The 21,314-nt window shown below is 34.0% G+C and overlaps 1 protein-coding gene across 16 annotated transcripts in view; it reads right to left on the reverse strand.

Moving 5' to 3' along the window:
• Positions 1 to 21,314, reverse strand: part of SLC25A27 (solute carrier family 25 member 27) — a 39,669-nt gene that overhangs the window by 10,936 nt on the left and 7,419 nt on the right. For 2 of the 16 annotated variants that reach the window (XM_025042628.1, XM_015600361.2), the window contains exons 4-9: positions 20,764 to 20,886; positions 18,438 to 18,550; positions 18,017 to 18,101; positions 13,262 to 13,354; positions 12,398 to 12,500; positions 4,474 to 4,586 (exon numbers count right to left, since the gene is read on the reverse strand). In XM_025042628.1, coding sequence (XP_024898396.1) covers positions 4,518 to 4,586; positions 12,398 to 12,500; positions 13,262 to 13,354; positions 18,017 to 18,101; positions 18,438 to 18,550; positions 20,764 to 20,886 — 586 coding nt within the window. In that variant the 3' untranslated portion in view covers positions 4,474 to 4,517. The other 14 variants (XM_025042627.1, XM_015600360.2, XR_001518202.2 and 11 more) reach the window with 13 other exon arrangements.

Consider the following 21,314-nt stretch of genomic DNA (forward strand, 5'->3'; position numbering starts at 1 on the left):
TTTGCAACTTTATGTGAATCTAATATTTTTAAATAAAAAGTTTTTTTAAATTCTAAGATATTCAGATTTTAGTGTCCACAACTGAAGTTTTATTAGACTCCACACACACACATACACACACAAATAATTCAAGACCATGCTAATATAGGGAGATAATTAGAATAGAAAGAGCAAGCCAAGATTATTTATCTATCCTCATTTCCACATCTGAAAATGGGTATAAGGGGACATACCATATAGGATGGTTCTGAAGTATGAATTAATGTAAGTACAGTTAATGTGTTTGCATTAAATAAATTTTTGAGATGCAAAAAAACAGTAGAAAAAGCAAAGGCATCAGATTTTGAAAGTCTCTGGTTTTCATCTCAGGGCGACATGGATAATGAACTTTTCTGATTTAGTTTCTTCATCTATAAAAATAGAATTTTACTTTATTGTGAAGATTAAATGATCCAAAATAGGTAAAGGGCCCAGCACAGTAGACATATAATATAGTTATTAGTAACAGTAAATAAAATAAAAATTTAAAACACTTTCTTGTTCTTTTAAAGATTAAAAAAATCTTAGATTTTTTTAAAAATCAGGTTTATTGATGCATAATTTACATACAGCAAAATTCACCCTTTTGTGCAGGTGGATGTTTTGACAAATGTAAAGTTAAACATTTGTATACAGTATGCAGTTGTATATAATGTAAGTGCACATCACCACAAATATACAAATGTATAGTTGTAAATGTATATGACAGCTAAAATATAAAACATTTGCATTATCCAAATAGTACCCCGATGTCTCTGCATTCTATTCCCTCCCTCCTTCTTGAGCTGTCCCTGACAATCACAGTTCCTGGCAACCTCTGTCTATAGTTTTGCCTTTTCCAGAATGTCATATAAAAAGGAACCATAGTTTGTAGCCTCTTGTGTTTGACTTCCATCACTTAGCATAATGCCTTGGAATTCATCCATGTTGTCTATATCGATAGTTTTATTGTTGAATAGTTTTCAATTGTATAGACACAATTTATTCACTGGATGATGATGTTCAGGTTATTTCCAATTTTAGGTGATTATTAATATAGCTGCTGTAAACATTCACATACATTAGTTTTTGTGTCCCAAGAAATCTTTGCCTAAACCAAGATTTAAAAGACTTTCAGTTTTCTTATATGTTTTATCATTTTAGCTCTTGTATTAAGGTCTATGATCCATTCTGAATTAATTTTTGTAAATGTTGTGAGAGGACTGAGGGCTTTGTTTTATTTTTGCACATGGATATCCAACTGTTATAGTGCCATTTGTAGCAAAGACTATATTTTCCTGATTAAATTACTTTGGCACCTTTGCCAAGAATTAGATGACCAGATGTAAGTGAGTTTATTCCTTGACTCTGTATTTTGTGTGTGTGTGTGTGTGTGTGTGTGTCTTTATGCCAGTAGCACACTATCTTAATTATTATACAAACTGCTTAAAAGTCAATTTTGAAATTAGGTAATATGAATCCTTCAACTTTGTTCTATTTCCTCAAAATTGTTTTGTCTATACAAGGTCTTTGCTTTTCCATACATATTTTAGAACACACTTGTCAAATTCTGCAAAAAAAAAAAAAAAAAAACCTGTCAGAATTTTTATTAGGATTGCATCGTAGAAAGAGATGAATTTGAGAACTGACTATTGAGTTTTTCAATCCATAGACACAGTTTATCTCCATTAACTGAAGTCTTTACTTTCTCTCAGGAAATGTTTTGAGTTTTCAGTGAACAAGTCTTACATACATTTTGATAGATTTATCCCTAAGTTCTTCATGTTTTTGATGTCATTATAAATATTAACTAAAAAAAATTTTAGTTTCTAATTTTTCACTGCTACAGCAATATCTTTATTTTTGTATATTGACCTAATATTTTATCACTTTGCAAAGGATCACTTATTATTTCTAGTAGCTTTTTAAAAAATAGTCCTTAGGATTTCCTACATAGTTATATCATTTATGAATGAAGACAGTTTTTATGTCTTCTTTTCCAATGAAGACATGCCTTTTATTTCTCTTTCTTGCCTCACTGTAATGACTAAGACCTCCAGTACGTTTTGAATAGATATGGGGAGAATAGACATTCTTGTCTTGTTCCTGATTTAGGGAGAACACCTTCAGTCTTCACCAGTGTGATGTTAGCTATAGGTTTTACTTAGATCCCTTTATCGAGTTGAGGAAATTCCTTTCTTTGGCTAGATTGTTGAGAACTTTTATCATGAAAAGACATTGGATTTTCTCATTTTATAAACTTTTTTACATTCTATTAAGTTTTTTTTTCCTTTTTTTGTTAACAAGGTGAATTATATTCATTGATTTTTTTGAATGTTGCACTAACCTTGTATTCCTGGGATAAACCCCACTGAGATATGATGTTATTATCCTTTTTATAATGCTGAATTAAATCTGCTAATATATTTTTACATCTGAATTGTATAAAAATATACATAACAAAAAACTTACCATTTTAACCATTTCTAAATGTACAGTTCAGTGGCAATAAGTACATTCACATTGTCGTGCAATCATCACCACTATCCATTTCCAGAACTATTTCATCATCCTGAACTGAAACTATATATCCATTAAACACTAACTTCTCATTCTTCCCCACTCCAACCCCTTGAAACCACTATTCTACTTTCTGTTTCTATAAATTTGATTACTCTAGTTATCTCATAAAAGTAGAATCATACAATATGTGCCCATTTGTGTCTGGCTTATTTCACTCAGCATAATGTTTTCCAGATTCATCCATGTTGTAGTATGTCTCAGAACTTCCTTTTTAAGGCTGAATAATATTCCATTGTACATACACATATATATGTGTGTGTGTGTGTGTGTGTGTATAATATTCCATTGTGTATATCTATGTATATGTACAATGATATGTGTATATCTATGTATATGTACAATGGAATATTATATATATATACACACACACACACACATATATATACATACAATGAAATGTACATATATACACACATACAATGGTATATATATATACACATACAATGGAATATGTATGTGTGTGTATATACATATATATGTATGTGTAGATATCTATATATATATGTATATACACACACATACACACACATATTTTGTTTATCCATTCATCCAGCAAGGGAACTTTGGACTTTTTCCACCATTTGGCTATTTGAAAAATGCTGCTATGAACATTAGTGTACAGATACCCGTTCAAGTCCCATTCATTTCCTTTGGGTATATACCTAGAAGTGGAATTGCTGGATTAAATGATAACTCTTAATTTTTGAGGACCCTCTCATATTGTTTTGTATAGCAGTTGTACCATTCTACATTATCACCAGCAAAGCATAAAGTTTCCAATTTCTCCACCTCATTGCTAACACTTGTTATTTGCTGTGTTTTGTTTTGTTTTTATAATAAGCATCCACATAGGTGTAAAGTGGTACTTATAGATTTTTGCATCTATGTTCATAAGAGACTTTGACCTGTAGTTTTCTGTTTTATAAATGGATTTAAGCACTTTGGACAATAAGTAAAGAAAACAAATGAGAAGTTAAGGATGTCCTGAGGTTTCTTGGCTGCAGTGCTGGCTGTGTATTGCAACAGAGTATCCTGGAGGAAATGCAGATTTTAAAGGTCAGGGAAGAAGGAGTTGTACAAAAAGAGTGATTTAATATTGGAAAAGTAGAGCTCACAAGGACTGTGGGCCTTTGTGGTATAGATGTATAATTGGCAACTAAGAAAACATGACTGAAGCTTGAGAAGTAAGGACTAGAAACATAGGTACCATTTGAGTGCCTATTATGTGTTTGAGAATTAACTAGCCTAAGGGTGGTAGCTTAAATCACAGAAACACATAGCTCTTCCTAGAGAGAGAGTAAAATTGAGAAGAGGGCCAAGAACAGAACCATGAGAACCAAAGTTTAAGGACTTGGCAGCAAAGAAACAGCCAATATAGACTGAAAGGTAGTAATGAAAAATATAAGTGACAGGAGGGAATAAGTTCATGGAAATCAAAGTAGGAACATGGTGTCAAAAAGAAGGGACTAATTATCCAATGTTTAAAATAATTCCAATTTTATTTTCCTCTTTTATCCTCAGCCAGTGAGCATGTCCATCATTCTAATTATGAGTTATCCATCTGCTTTATTCAGAGCAGAACTAGATTAATAGGGAGAACTGGATTAATAGCTGAACTGGATTTATTATAAGTTAAATATATAGTGACAGGGTATGAGCATCCTTTGTGCTAATATAAATATTTCAAATCTAACATCCTAAATTAAGCCAGTTTCTATTTCACTTGTGAGAAGTAAAGATTAAGATTTAAAAATCATCTCTAATTTTATTATCATCTTAACTAAAAAGCATACCAGAACAAAACAAAACCCTTAACAGCCAATTAGGCATCTTAAAACATTTTAAAAATTAGAGTGCACTATATTTACTCACATATACTCCTGTTTGTCACCAGACATTTCAGCAAACAGACATCTTTAGGCATCTTCATCTACTTTCATCAAACCTTCAAAGTGGATCCTGCTGCTGTTGACAATCACAGCAGCCTGTTGGGGGTAAAGTATGGGGGGAGAAAAATAAACATGTATTCCTCAAAATTCAGAAATAATGAAACACTTGAGTGGGTAAAATGTGCATTTGTATGGTATCAATAAAGGCCAAAACAGTGATATTTTTGTATACACTCTAAAATGAAGAATAATATAAACTTATCACATATTTATTAACTATTAATCAACTAATCAAATATTTTGTATTACTTAAAACTATCAAATTCTAGATTTTTATGGAATAGCTATTAAACTGATAAATACTTCTTAAATATGATAATTATGTTTAAATACATAGAATCTTTTGAAAATGCAGCGAAGCACTTAATAAAGAATCTCATGAAGTCAAGTGTTACTGACCCAACATAATTATTCTGAAGATAGGAGGAAAACAACATGAATTAAATCATGGGTACATAAATGTTTTTCTCTTTCCACCCCCCCAAACATCTCTGAATTCAACAAATACCTTCTAATTGGCGCCTATTTGAATTGTATAAAGAGAAACAGATGTAGCAGATGGTCCTTGCTTGCAAGCAGTTCATTCTGTATAGAGGAAGCAGGATACATCAATACATAGACATATATCCAGAGTAGGAGAAGTAATGGGAGAATGGAGTGTTGAAGATATTGAAGTCTTCAGAGATCATTCTAGATAGTAAAGTGAGATTTAACCAATGGAAGTGAAGAGGAATGGGTGGTGGTGATGGAAGGAAAGTTAGGTGGAGAGCACAGTATGAACACCGCATGAGAAGCAGCCAAGAGCATCTCCAGAGAAATATGTGAGCAATGCATTTAAAAGGAGGTAGAATAGTTATGCAGTAAAATGCAAAGGTTAGAAAAATGGGTTGGAGTCAGATTGAGAGGTACTTGAGTATAGTATTAAAGATTTTTATTGTGTGTGTATGAAGGACTGATTGAAGAACATGGGGTGACATACCCAGAGCTGTCTGAAGGAAGATGACTGCTACTCTGTGGATTTCTGGGTGAGAAAGGCCAGTAATATAAAGATTAGAGTAATAAAATTATACTTTAAGGTCTGAATAAAGCTTTCTCAACCTTTAAATACGAGAAATTAGTTAAGTCTAGGGAAAAAAAATCCCAATAAGCTTTTTTAATCCTATTTTTCACACATGGCATCAGTATAATGGCCCCCTCCAAGTATATGCTATTTAAGATTCCAGAGTTCAATCAGTTCATCTTATAAACAGAAATCATGAGATGTGAAGAGACTTGATCATAGTTATACTACTTTGTCAGAAGTAGAACCCAAAATAGGATAAAGATCTTTAGAACCCATATTGTCTTTTTTCCATATTATCTGGCATTTAATAATAATATATATATTCACTTGGTAATCATTTTAATGAGTCCTGGTTTAATTGGGGATAATTGAGTATTTTTTTACCCCTCCCCCCCTTTTTTTAACCACAAGTATTAAACATTTTTTCCCAAAGAGGTCCTGAGGGAATCTATTTTCATCAACAGAGAAGAACATACATAACTATTTCAATTGTAAATAAATGATTGTGCATAAAACTTCAAAAATGACAAAACAGCAAATTTTTATTTTTACATTTAAAACCTCCCTGAATTTGTCTTTTTCTTAGCAAAGTGGAAAAAAATTTAGACTAGTCTTATAACTGTCATATTCTTAAAATAATGAAGACAGACTTAATTGATTTATGTTATATATATCTGTAATCAACTTCTGTTGAGTACCTAACAGCAAAGAAATGCTACTAATGAGAGTAGAAATTTTTATAAAAACAAGACATAGTCTTACCACTAGTCACTTATAATCAAATAGGATTTGGAGCTCTTGATAAAGACACATTATTCCTTGCTAAAAGCAAATTTAGGAAATGTAATCTCTTTATTTAGATAATTATGCTAATTCACTTATACATACAAAGAACAAATAACTGTATAATTAAAAAATAAGGATATATTTTTCGATGAGAAGAAAACCATTTGAGAAGAGAAAAAATTGGGAGCTTAAGCAAAAGAAACTTAGATATTAAGTGTTACCAACACTGAGCTGAAGATAAATACCTTATATAATAGTAGTAGTATGAGAAAGTGAGATTGAAATGGTTAAGTCTTTCAGTATGGACACAAAATTCCTGAAATTTTTATTCCTTTTTATTAAATGTTGATTATTTTGAAGAGGAACAAGATAATTTCACATTGGTAAAACTAAAATTAAGTCCCAAGATACATTAATAAATATGATTTCACTGAAAAAGTATGAATATGATGGGATATATATGTTGAATATACAGGATTTGATCAGATTATGGAGGGTCTAATGGTCAAGGTAAAGTATGGTAACTCCATTCTAAAATTTATGCTAAAGGCAATTCAATTCATTTAACATGTAAAAGCAGGAAAATGTCATAAAGAAAAATCTGTACAATAGCTGTCAGTTATAATTAGGAGATGTGTATTTTTATCCTGGTTCTGCTACTAAGTAACTTATGAATATGAACAACTCTACTTCTCTGGACCTTAGTTTCCTAACATGTAAAATGAAAGAGTTAAACCAGATAATCATTTCAGGTTAAAAAATCCAGTTATTCTTGATGAATCCAGATACCAAGAAAGAGTCTCAGTACTTAAGCAATGTTTTCCCACCCCAAGTCCCTCAAAGAATAAGGCTAAGGAATTTTTTTTACAGTCCAGTTGGCATATAGTTCTTTTGATCCAGTTTTTACTTAATTTTAAATATTATAAAACATAAAAAAATCAAAAGTTCTTCGAGTGGTTCCAATGCAGAACACTTGGGAATTTAAGTACATAACATTATTTTAAATACAGTTAACAACTCAATTCATACAGATTGACAAATGCAATGGAAAAGCAGTCCACCTAACGATTTTAAGAGATTAAATTCTACATTATACAACTCTATGGAAAAACAATAAGCCACTGCAGATTAGTATATCACATTAAAATATATTTTAAAGTATATTTCCCCTCTTAAATGGCAGTGATTATGCATTAGTACAACCACAAAGCACTTGTAAACTTTTTTCTGATTAACATCATCCATGTCTGTGATAACAAATTGTTGGGTCAGCTCCATGGTCCTTCCTAGATAAGCTTTCTGAGTTTGCCTATTTTGACAGTTACAGCCTCTACTCATAAACGTAGCCATCCATCCAGAAATGCCTACTGTCTGAGGTTGGGGAGCAGGTGGTATATAGGTAAATCTGAAGAAATCTCTCACCCTTCTAGAATTAGAAAATTGATGTGATTTGGGGATTGGAGGTATAACTGTATACGACAGGCAGTTTATACTTATTATTTTTTAGGCAGGAAGCTTTGCCAAACTGAATAAGTTTCAGGCTAGAGACAGCTTTAGTATGATTTCTGAGTTCTCTCTTTCTCTCTCTGTGTTAGGAAAGGGGGAGACAAGAAAGAAAGGATGACTTCATCTCAGCTTTGCTTTTAAAATGCCACTAAAAGGCTTATAACAGAAGTTGCTTTATAAAAAAGACCTATCCACCTGAGCTTTAATCCGGCAAGTTGCATTCTTAATATATTGATGATTCTTGAGAGCTAGCAATAAATCCAAGTTGTAACAGGATATATAATAAAGTAAATACTGTTTGTTTTCACCAAGATTCAAAATCTGTGGCTGTCAGTTAGTCCTTAGCATGTGCAGTGGAATGCTAACCAATTAACACAAATCTAACTAACAGCACTGACAGAAAGCAGCTTCTTTCCTTGAAATCCAAACATCATCTCAATTTGATTTTTTTTCATCCACCTGGGAAGAAAAGATACATCAACTTCCTTCAAAACTAGGAAAATTCAAAATGTTTATTCATAAATTTTCATTCACCTATCTTTAATTTACAATATGTGCACTTAAACAACAGAAAAGTGAAATATCAAATTTCAAATGAAAATACTGACATAATAGATTCAGTATATATCTTAGTCACTATTTTGTATGTATGTATGTATGTATGTATGTATGTATGCATGTATGTATGTAGTCTTTCCCATTCCTATTGTCTACTTCAGGTCTGAGATGCTGTCTCCCTTCGGGCACTTCTCCTCTAAGCAGGCTCTTCATCATAGAATAACATTTCAAAGGTCAGATCTCTCAAGGTAAGTGGTCAGGATTCCATTCTTCTTTGGAAAATGCTCTGCTGGGTCTAATCGGGTGGCCATGTGTGATCCAACCAGATTGCTTTTGAACAAAGAGAGGAGTCAAAGAGAACTTGGGTTTCCAGAGAAAAATAAAGTGCTGCCCCCTATAAATCACAGTCTCTGTAGAATAAGGTGTCTTCCTAAAGAGGTAGAAATAATAGGGGGGTGGTGTTGTAGATGCCCATATTTCAATGATACTGAACACTGTATCTTTAAGGGCTGCATCTTTAAGGGCTTAAAATGGACTGACTCCACTCATCTCTCTGATTTTTTCATAAGTAAGCCAGAACACCAGTGACCAAGGGGTCTGAAAGATTAACCAAAGAAGTTAGTGCATATTTCAAATAAATTATTAATATTCTACATATATGCATACACATCTTTGAATGACGAAGTCATTTTGAATACGCCTAGGCTGAAAACAAACATTTTGGTATTTTTCATGTCTTATATTTCTCACAGATTTCTCTGAACAATTTAAAGTAGGAGAGAAAGGTATTGATATCCCTTTTTTGATGAATAAGGACACTGAGGCTTAACAATCAAACGCCTTTTACATGTTGTGGATCTAGACCGTTGGCTTCTGGCTTCCATCCCAGGGTTCTTTTACTGAACATTACTGGCTAAAAGGCTCGGACTCAGCATGCCTGAATCCTAGGCTGGACTCCTCTACATGTCGTTTGTGTATAGACCATGAGAAGGAGGCACTTAAGAACTTCAAAGTGAAGATGAAAAGTTATCCTCTGGGAGTTAGGTCACAAAACCAACACCTGCTATATCACAAAATGGATATAAAAATTCACATCAAAGAGAGAGAAGAATTTCCAGCTCAAAAACACTTAACTTGAATGAAGGTATAACTGTACCAAAGGGAATTATATATAAAGAGATGAGAGTTATTCGTCAACAGAAGATTTAAATGCTAAACACACAGAGGGATATCACAGAGTAAACACTGGAAGCAACTATCAGAGAAACAGTGTCTTGGATCCAATTCCTGTCTGGTTTGGTTCGTAGGTGATGGGTAATACTGACCAGAGAGAAACTCGATCATCCTAGAGAAATAGGCTTAAGCAATTAGAATGTAAAACATATTTGGCTAGAGAGTTTGTAAAACAATATGTGTATCATATATGTTTGAAAATATTAAGCATGTTATGTTGGTAGACTAAGAATTTACTAGTGGAGATCACATCTTGGTGAGTTAAATGTATGAAGACATGGACAAAATAAAGAATGTGAAGCTGTGATGATACCATATTCTTGTAACCACAAATGAAGTGAGCCAAGCATATGCCTATTAATGTGGAGCTAGACACGTAAGGGCTCTTGGTTTAATATTCTTAAGTATTAATTTTTCAAATAAGCTCTTCCTGTTATTTTCCTGTGTTCAGCAAGCAACCTTCTGATTAAACTTGGCTCCCCATACAGCACAGATTTAGAAGAATTCTGTCCAGAGGACTTCAGCATCTGGATCACTTGTCAAGTGTGTTTCTCAATGTGAATGAGGTGATACAGTGCTCTGCTTATCAATTTCAATGAGTTCAGCTGAAATGAATCTGTATTTGTAAGGCCAATATACTTGGAAATGCTCATGAGTCAGATTTCTAAGATCAGGGTCATGCACTATGGCAAATCAACAAGGCAATGATCTCTGGTTGTTTACCCAGCCTTTCTCTGGTAACATCTCATCATCACTACACACTCTTTTCTTTTAAAACTTCTATAACTAGCTGTAGGGTCTTGAGAAACTCAGTATACTGCATTATTTAGGAATATGAATTTAAAGATGAACAGATCTGTAGTCAATTCTTAGCTCTGCCATATACTAGATATATGAACTTGAGTAAGTTTCTTATATGTTAAGCCATGGTTTTCTCATCTGAAAAATAAGAATAACACTACCTGTTTTATGAGGTTTTTGTAAGATTTTAAAAAATAATTTACATGTGTAAAGAGCTTAGTCCTATGGTTGTTACACATTAAGTACTCATATTTTTTGTAATTGTAGAAAATGGGTCAGTTTAAGTGGTCTCAGTATTCCTTTGTCTTTGGATATTCTCCTTGCCCATCACTCCTCCTGACCCTGATTTTGTTTTTCATCAATAGTTTCGCCCATCCATATAGTCTCCCATACTAGAAACCTAACAGTCACACTTCCTTCTTTTTCTCTCTCACATTCTAGATCAGTTACTAAGTCCTGTGGAGTTAACCATCAATGTCCCTAGAATCTATCTTCTCTCCATATCTACAATCATCTCCTGGCTAGACCACTGTCAAAACTTCCTTTCTTGTATCTTAGCTTTTAATGTATCTTCTATATTGCTGCCAAAGTAATCTTGTCGCCAAACAAATCTTAGCACATTGTTCCCATGTTTAAGCAGCTGTTTGCTAAACATAGGGTTACACATGAACTATGAAACTTGGCTCACCAGGTCCTTCTCAAATGAGTTCTTAAGTACTTCTCTAGAATTCTCTCCAGCACCCTCCTCTGAGGCCCTATTTTCTCTCTAGCCACAATGAATTTTCTGTAGTTCCCTAAACATATCAGGGCCCTCACTTTTATGGGTCATATGGCCCTTCCTGATCTGGTCCCTGTCTCTCTCTGACCTCACCCTGTGCTGTTCTCTTCTGTGTTTGTGTTTGGCCTGCCTACTGGGCTTCCTTCATTTCCTCGAATTCATTATGTTCTCTGTCCATTCCAACTATTCCTTCTACCAAGAATGTTCTTTTCTACTCTTTTTATGAGGCTAAGTCCTACTCATTCTTCAAATCTCAATTCAAAAGTCTGTTCTTCAAGAAGATTTTCTTAATATCTCAGCCTAGGCTGTACTTGCTTGCTATATATTTCCATATTACCATGCATATTCCCCCTCCCAGTCATCACTTCGAGTTTCTTATTCAATGTGTGTCTTCACCTAGACTAGAAGCTTTAGCACCAAGGCAGGCATTGAGTACAACACTTTGCATGGTGTAGGTGCTCAACTAATATTCTATTATATTGTATAAAGTACTGATTGTTTGAATTTCTAAACCCACAACTCATTCATTTTTTAAAAATATTTTTTAACTTACAAAATACTTGAGTACTTTGTTTTTATTTTGTTATTTTGCTTAAATAAGTTTAATTCTACATCTTAGTTCACTTCAGTAAAAGCATTCAAACTAAATAAAAATGACATAATGCTTTCTTACTAAGCAGAGCTTTGTGGTAATAAGTATTAATGTGTAATGCGACATTTGCCATCAAGGTAACAAATTTTGTTTGAAACGGTAACATTTTCATAGGAATGGTCTCTAGTATATAACCTGTATACCTGTCTGGAATTATGATATTTTGGCTAAATAGACTACTAAAAGCTTTACATTGCAGAAAATCTATCTATTGACTTTATAATAACAGAATATCAACTTATTCACTTCTGGATGTAAATGAATTACTTTACCTTAATCTACCAAAGAAGGTAATAGAACTCTGAGGAAAGGTAAAAAGGAAACAGAAAAGAAATATAAAAAAGAAAGACAGAATTGAGGTTTGGGAACCGGACCATGCCAAAAAACGAGAAGAAAAAAGGGAAAGTATTTACATATTAAAAGTAACTTCAGTACAAACAAAAACAAAAGAAGGAAAGACCTAACTTTACCATTCGCAGCCAAGATGGTAAAAAGCCTTTGTACAGACTCATGAATCCTTCCCCTTGAACAGCTTGAATCAAGCAGTCAGTTGATGATTTATACAAAAGTCCCCTAAAAAGGAAAGAAGACAATTTTGTTAAATTTCTTGTGTGTAAATAGATGTATAAATAAAATATTAATTAAAAAAAATAGCCGAAGGAAGCTTACTATAAATTAAATATTTTCTGCTAGTTTAGGGCAAATAATATTTGTGGTTCTACATACAGTAAGTCCTCACTTAATGTCATCGATAGGTTCTGCAACTTCACGCAAAATGATGTATATAATAAAACCAATTTTACCATAGGCTAATTGATATAAACAAGAGTTAAGTTCCTATTTTATCTCATCAACGTTATAAGGAAATGACGAACAAAATGACATTATTACCTCTTCTGACTTTAAAGATATTTTCAAGGTTGACTCTTCTGATTCATCCCACCCTTGGTCTTATACTTAGAATTCACTCTACCTGATTGCTTCCAGGGAGAACACGCTGTTTTATATCAAATCAAATTTTCCATGTTATGCAAGTCATGAGCTTCTGAAGAAAATGCTTTGTAAATTCTCAGCAGAGTCTGTTTTCAAAACTCTTTGAAAACAATAAAGTCACAATAAATATCTTGTGACTAAATGATTATTAAATTAGCTTACTTCCCCAAAGGCACAGTGCATTTTCATCAAAGAGCAGGTAATTGCATAAAAATAATTTCCTGGTTGAACACATAAACACATAAATACATTTCTATTAAGAATAAATAGGGGAAACATCTTTAAAGAACAATGTTATTATAGACATTCAGACACACGGATACTGAAGACTTTCTATCTACCTTCCTTGCTTATCTCGTGGTTGATTCATTATTCGGCTTTTGATGACATCAGCTGGTGTTCCCAGAATAGAAGCTACCAGTCCAGAACATAAACTGTAGATACAAATAAGTGAATTGAAAGAGAATATGTAGCAGTTGCTCGATTTTAAGAAAAGGGAATTTAATATTTAGAAAAAATAGAACACAATATATTACTATAATATTCTTTATAATAATGCTCTTTTAGCTTAAAATCAATGCTAAATTAATTCATTAAAGAGGTAGATCAAAAGAAAAACAAAAGAATATCAGTCAATAAATATACATTGAACACCTACTGGTGGTAGGTACTCTTCTAGAGGGAGAGCAAGACAGATAAGATCCTGTGCTCAAGGCATTTACACTCTATTTGGGCAGAAGCAGAGGAGAAATGAATAATTTCAGATGCTGATAAGTGGTATGAAAAAAATAAAATGGGGTAATGCGATAGGGAGTAACTGGGTGACAGGCAGTAATAGAAAGTCTTTTGGGGTGACAGCAGAACTGACACCTGGCAAGAAGGAAGCATCTATGTGAAGAACTGGAGAAAGAGTATTATAAGCAGAAGAGCAAGCTCAGAATGCTCTTGGTGTGTTTAAGACAGGGAAAGCAACCAGCATGGCTGCAGTATCCTGAAGGAGTGAGAGTCAAGCCAGATGAAACACTAAAGAAGTAGGCAGAGATCAGCCCATGAAGGCTATTTAAGGAGTCTGATTTTATTTTAGATATTCTCTCTTTGCCCATTATGCTCTAACAATATAACTAAGTGTAGTTCTCTATACACCATGCTAACACCGCCGTGCTTTTAATTTTCATTTGGAATGTCCTATGCCCCAGATAATGGAAAATTCCTTTTCTTCTTTCAATCCATGCTCAGGCACAGAGTCTGATGAGTGTTTGGTCATCCCCCTTTCTTTACTCAACAAGGCTAATCACTTTCTTGAAAAAGGCTTCTTGTCCATTACACAAAAGAGACAAAATGGATGTGGTCAACCTACTGCAGAATAAATCAAGAGTGTCTAAAAGAATAACTGAAAGGTTTAAAAACCACTAGCAGTTCATTATGTAGGCATGAGAGAAGCAATATGGGAATGTGATCAAAATTCCATAAACAGGAAACTCATTAATTACTTTAAACTTTTTCAGGAGAAAGGCATGTGATGAGAAGAGGGGTAGTTAACCTGAATCATGGAAAACAGAAGAAGGTCTAAGTGCCAGAAGCTGGGGTCATGGGAGTCTGAAGAAGAGCTTATGTTTGGCTAATGGAAAGCTAGAAAGAAAAACTGCATAAAGCTTTCATGTTCTTCTGGCACATCAAATACCTCACAAAGATAAGGACCATTGAATTCTGTGCCAAGGCTTTTGAAATCTCTGAAGGCTCTGTGGTAGGAAAGTTGAAGCTGTATTAGGAATCTTCATACTCTCTTACTCTAAATTGTCATATCAGAAAGTACCTAGACTCTTTCTACCTCTTTCAGGTCAAGATTTAAAATTCAAAGGAAAAATCACTCTAGAACTACTTGAATTCAAGAGAAGGAACCCATATAACCTATTTACATGTTCCAGCAAATGACCCAACTATGCATATAACTTTCCTTGGGTCTCTGATCACATGGCAGGCATTACCTATACAGAAAGAATGTATTGTTTTGCCACATATATTCTAATAATACAAACTAATGCTCTTTTTACATTATTTCCTATTTGTTCAGCTTCTTTGAAACTCAAAGTTCAATATCATTAATTTTAACATACCTTCATATTTTCACATAAAAACATCTCAACTAACACAAAATTCACCTAAGTTCTAAAGCTATCTACTAAAAAAAACACACAAAACTAATCAAGAGGTAAGGAACAGAAAAGATGCAGGGTAAAAAACAGATACACCGCTTCTCCCTCTTTGCTTGATAGACTGGAAGGAAACAGTACATTCTGACTTATTCATCTACTTCAGAGATGCTGGTTGCCAGCTCAGCTATACCTAAGTGGCAAGAGTGGAAACTATTTCTATCAGAGTATAATATTAATAAACTCTTTTTAAAATGTGGGTAGCCCTTGTAATTGATTATTAGAGGATTTTTTTTTTTTTTACCTGCATATGAACCACGTCAAGGACCCCCTTCAGCAACTGTGGGCCCTACCTGTCACATAGAGACTTTAGGACACAGCTGCCAATGGCCTCATCCTCTTCTTATCAAATTGTTTTGAGGCCATAGTATGATCTGGCTAGACGTTTTTAAAAATTAAATATTAGAGATTATTAGAGATTATTTATTTAAATCTTATTTAAATAATATTAATTTAAATAAATATTGAAAAAAGAGAGCAAATAATGTATTTAAAAGGTCTCAAATAAGACGGCATCTAGAGTCAAAGGGAGAAGACACAGCAGTAACAGGGACATCGATTTTGCCAAGCTACTTGTAATGGGTGTTGCCATTGTTGCTATTGACCTTTATCACTCCTTGCTAGTAATACACCAAAATGAGGCCCAGGACACAGCTAAAGAGGTAATGGACAGAGAGTGACTGGCAAATCTTTTGTTCTTTCCAGGAGACCAAATGGCTATCTACAAGACTAGTTTAAAATATTCCATCAGCACTGTATCAGAATCAGCAATACTCTTCAGGATCAACTAAATAATCATGCTTATGTATAATCTTCACACAGTGTGGGCTGACCTTTTACAGTTTTACCTCTCAACAGTCTCAAGATTTAAAAAAGGGGATTATCCTAGTCTTCTTGTTCTATATAATTTTCCAACCATTAATTCAACTCAACTTTTCTCTGCTTCCTTTATTAACATACCTTGCCACCTGCCTTCCAATCTCACTAAAATCCTGGCCATAGTTTTCTACTGTTCCTGCCTTACCCCAGGACTTCATTTTAGTCATACTATTTTTTAAAATTGTGCTAAAACATACACAGCATACAATATACCATTTTCACTACGTTTAATCGCATAGTTCAGTGCTTACACCATTCCTATTCTTCTTCTTCATATCAAACTCTCTTTTCTTCAGATGTTGACAGCTTGTATAAAGCTCTCTGTATAGCTGCAATCCCCTTCAAGCCTCCATGAGCATTCACTGTATTCTACGACACAACATCCAGAACTTTAAGATCACATAGCACTCTGTACCTACTTATAGTTCATAGTTAGCAACTTCTGAGCTGCCTCATAATACACCAATCTATTTAAAAACCTAATCCAGTGGGTGGAGCTCAAAAATGAACCAAATACCAATCATTTCATTTTCTCAAAAACTGAATTAGAGAAGAATAAGGGTAAGTTATTTCAGATTAGGGCTGGAATATATACTGATGGAAATCTTAGGTCTTTCTAAAAATGACATATCTGTTAAGTGGAGTAGTGTACATTAAGTAGACTTACACCTGCTGAGAAATTCATGAATTGTAGGTTCAAAGTGTGGGATTTCAAAGACCATCTGGATAGAAAGACAATGACAAAGAAACAGATATCACTGTGGGAATTTCAAGCAGACTTGAATATAACCTGCTCCTGGAGTAGAACATAACAATGGAACAGACAAGCATCTTAAAAGATAGAAAAGTTTCACAAGATGACTTGACAGGTAGTGACTGGGAAGAAAGTCTCACAGGCAGAACAAATAGCACACATGAAGACAATGGCAGAAAGAAGGTAAAAGTGACTAAAGATATAATAAATATGTTTATAGGGATGGAGGTAAAAATGGAAGAAAGGCTAAAATCCTCAGTTTTCTCTATGAAAGAGGAGGCTAGACTATTGGATAGAAAAAGTACGGTGTAGATTGTGATCACACCTCAGTGGGAATTTGGAATGGGAAAGAACAGGAGCAAAGACAAACAAAAGTATTGCCCTAGCAACGCTAAGATAATACTTATTTTTAAAAAGGAAGGATGACAGAAAACCACTCTAGGAATATTAAGCTAAGGCGAACCTGAATTCGGCATAATTACATCTATATCTGTGTATCTCCAAATATCACTGGTTTGACACTATTAATATAGTTTGGGGTTGTCTAAATAGCGTAATGGGTTCTAGAATCTGGAAACAAGATCAGAAGCTAAATAAAATCGCTATAATGTTAAAGATACTAGACATCTATAAAATAACTCACTCCAATGGATATGTGAAATTGTGTTGTAAAGAGATTAAAGCACATACTGTTCCTGCCTGAAATGCTCATCTTCCTTTCTCTGTAAAGAGCCACAAACAGCCCTTCAAAACATACGTCTAATTCTATCTCCTTTGTAGGACCTTCTAAGTGGTTAGTTTTCTCCTTCCTCTGAACTCTACATTAACTAGTCACTTTCTTTCAGCATTTACTGTCCACTGTTTTTACAACTGTCTTGATTTCTGACTTGGTAAACTTTTGTACCAGTTACAAGGCCCTGCACAGTGTCTTTAACATAAAAGATCTTCAAATATCTACTGAACTGAGTTGGAGAATCCACCATCAGAATGTGACCCTGGGAGGGTCTCACCAAGGTACAAATATTTGGGGACGTTTAATCTGCAACATTCTACAACTTTGTTTTTATCTTCCTATTTTAACTTCAGCAAACTTTAAGAAAATTGCTCTCTATAAATGTATCACCTTTCTCTAAGTGTGTAATCACTAGATTCCCAATCAAAAGAGATAAAAAGTTAGAATGTGTGCCAAATATGAAAACGGTGATATAGAGAAAAAAAAAAAAATAGAGCCTAAAACTAAAACAATCACTTACCTAGATAAACTGTGAGTCATGATATTGTCCTCGAGTGGTGTATTCAATACCAAGTAGTGTTTCACTGTATCGTAAGTGGTTAAATCTGGGAACAGAAAGAAAAAGAAGGCTTAAATGTTTATTTATTCAACAATGAATATCTTTTGAATCTTAAAAGAAGGTGTGGGGTGGAGAGGACACCTTAGAAATAGTTTGGTCTCATTACTGTCACAACTGAATTATTTGTGGAAATCCTTCACACATCACTGTAGAAAGAGTGAAAATGCTCTAGGGAAATTACTCAATTATGATGTGACAACATAAAAGACTGCTGCCAATATATGTTATTAAAAATAATGAGAGTTTTTCATTTTCCCTAATGTGAGTACTTATAATGATTAAGACAATTAAGCTTCTCGGAAATCAATAAAGTTTCCATTACCTCCCATATTCACCAGCGCTGCTCTTTGTATATTGGGTACCCAGCCTGCCCAAAGCCCACGTATTCCTCCTTCAGCTAAGATTTTTGCAAATGCATGATGTACACCACGATATCTAAAGGAAATAATAATGAAATGTAAAAACTATGCATTCCTATGTACGGAATGCAATTGGGTAAGCTTCACCTATAGCTGTTACGATTTTGAGTAAAAATAACATCTTAATTATTAGAAATAATTATCCAGATTGTTAGAAATTATCAAGCAATCCACATAAATCTAATTTCTAGATAAACAATAATCCTTCAGAAAATGGCCAACGTTTAAATATTTTTTATGAAAATCTTTATAAACTGCATCATATTCTTCTCATATTTTTGAACAGATTAAAATTCTTCTTGATACCTTATATCATCAGTGCACAAATTAATTATAGGAGGGAACAGTGGTTATCAGACCTCTGGGTTCATTTTACTTGGTGGGAGACCTGCAAATTTTGTCATTTCACTAAGTAACATTAAAAAAAAATTGATCCTCACATAATCTCATAAAAGATGATATTTTTAGATTAAAAAGTAGGAAGGACAGCTTTATCATGAGAAATTTTAAAACTGAACACTTTTGCCTTTATGAAAATTTACTATCTTATTCTTATTTTGCTCATTTTTCTGTACACAGATTTAAAAAGTGGTGCTGAACCATAAAACAAATGCAGAAACTTCTGATATAAAAGTCTGGATTTTATGTAGTTAGAAATACCTGGAGTCAAATGCTACTTCTACCACTTACTAGTTGTGTGGCTTTTACTCAGGAATTACACTCTGTCAGGAATTACACTCTGTATTACACCCAAAAAGATCATATGACATATTTATTGGTCATGAATAATTGCTATTATGCTACATAGGGAGTTATGCCTATTAATGATGGTCAATGCAGCTAAAATGTCATGCACTTAGTAAACACCAGACTTCTTTAATATAGATAAGATGTATTTTATTTCTGAAAAGTCTATGATGTGTATATTATGATTCCAAATTACATCCGAGGAAACTGAGCCTTAGAGAGGCTAAAGAATTTGATGAGAGTTACAGAGCTAAAATATGGTAAAGATGATTTGAATCCCAGGTTGTCTGATCCCAAGGTTCATGTTCTTTACAATGACAGTCAATGATTTTTACTATAGCAAAACAAAAATTTCTGACATTAGAGACAGAGAGAGGGAAAATACTGAGGCAATAAGTTAAAAATTCAGATATCCCAGAATCCCCAAGGCTCTCCTTATCCAACCAAGGCAACAATACTTCTCTCTGCTATTTAGTAATTAGACATTGTTACAAAATGACAAAATAGGCCCTAGGATTCTGTTGAATACTTGGTTAATTCAGTTTGGTTCCCTTTTAAAAAAAAATCTTTTCCCGTTTGAAAGGCTTAAGGGAAGCCTGGACTGCTGCAGCCCAACCTCATTTACTGAGTCAGGTAGAGGAGTAGCAGAGTGAAGAGCAGTGGTCAATGGTGAACTCCCAAAAGAGGATCTAAACCCTCCTCCATCTCTGGCTCAGCCGCAGACCTGCAGTCTTCAGAGGATTAGACCCTACATACTCAGCACAATGCATCCTGTACTTTTACTCCTGGGAGGAGTCTATCTGTCTTCGCAATTGTACTCCTTTCCCGCCGTAAATGACTAAGTAGTATTCTTAAAAGTTGTTGCTCATGAAGCCCTTTGAAGGAAGGCAGACTTTGATAATATATGCCAATACAGAGGAGTTTTTAATATCACAAAGGCATAATTTTAAAACTTACTTAAACTTGGGAAAACAGGAGAAGCGGGAATAGAGAGGGAAGTGGGAACAATTTGCAAGATGAACCTTGCTATTTCCCTTCTCCTGGAGAGAAAGGAAAAGAAACCAAGCTTTTGGGTACCTTATGAGCCAGGCAGTCTATCTTGCAAAACTTTTGAGATGTCCTCTTCTAAAGACAAAGAAACAGAGACTAGAAATGTTTAGTGACTTCCACAACACCAAGGCACAATGGCAAAACTGAAATTCACACCAAGGAAAATTTCAATGATCAAACTCTATATCAAGCAGCCTTGGCTGGGAAAAGGAGCACACACATAATCTGATAAAGAACATGCATACCATATCACAGAGAAAAGATCCATCTTAGCTCTCGTCTTAATGAATATAACTTTCAAATTAAAAGAGTTAGAATTAATGTCTTTACCAAATGCTGAATTACAAAAATGCATACATCCATTAGGTAAATGTTCAAAATATGATGGTGGCAAAGGGGAATGGAAAAGTATCAGTTGATGGGAGAACTTACCGCAATGGTTTTCCTTCGAGTTTCCGTTTTCCTTCCATTTGCATCTGGACCTTCACTAGGTCAGTTGGGTTGGCTAAAAATTGGCCAACCACACCAGCCATCATCCCTCCAATCACTGATTTCCTAATTATAAAAGCAGATACATTTTTAAAGGCTATCATTAATGTCACAAATTTTGTAGTGAATAATACCAAGTTGGTACAGCCCATGTATGAGATTTAAGACAAAGTAAGGAAGAGACCCAAATAAATCACAGAGGAAAATAGATGGTTCGTTTGTTTAGAGATGGAAAGGTTAAAGGACCCTAAGCAGTTGAAATTCAAATCTGAAATTTCAGAGGCCTTACATGGCCTGAAAGGCAAAGGAAGGGCAGTTACTTCAGAGATATAAACATCTGAACTAAAATTTAATTGCAGTTAAATTCTGACCACAGAATAAAAGCAGCATAGAAGTAATTGGTCTAGCAGACAAAGGCTGGTAAGTCGAATTTTACAAATTACTATATTGGGCAGGGAGTGAGGGGTAAAAACTTTCCTCTCTTTGAAGAAACT

Source organism: Pteropus alecto, unplaced genomic scaffold (genome assembly GCF_000325575.1).
Source record: "Pteropus alecto unplaced genomic scaffold, ASM32557v1 scaffold7, whole genome shotgun sequence".
In the NCBI taxonomy this organism is placed as follows: domain Eukaryota; kingdom Metazoa; phylum Chordata; class Mammalia; order Chiroptera; family Pteropodidae; genus Pteropus; species Pteropus alecto.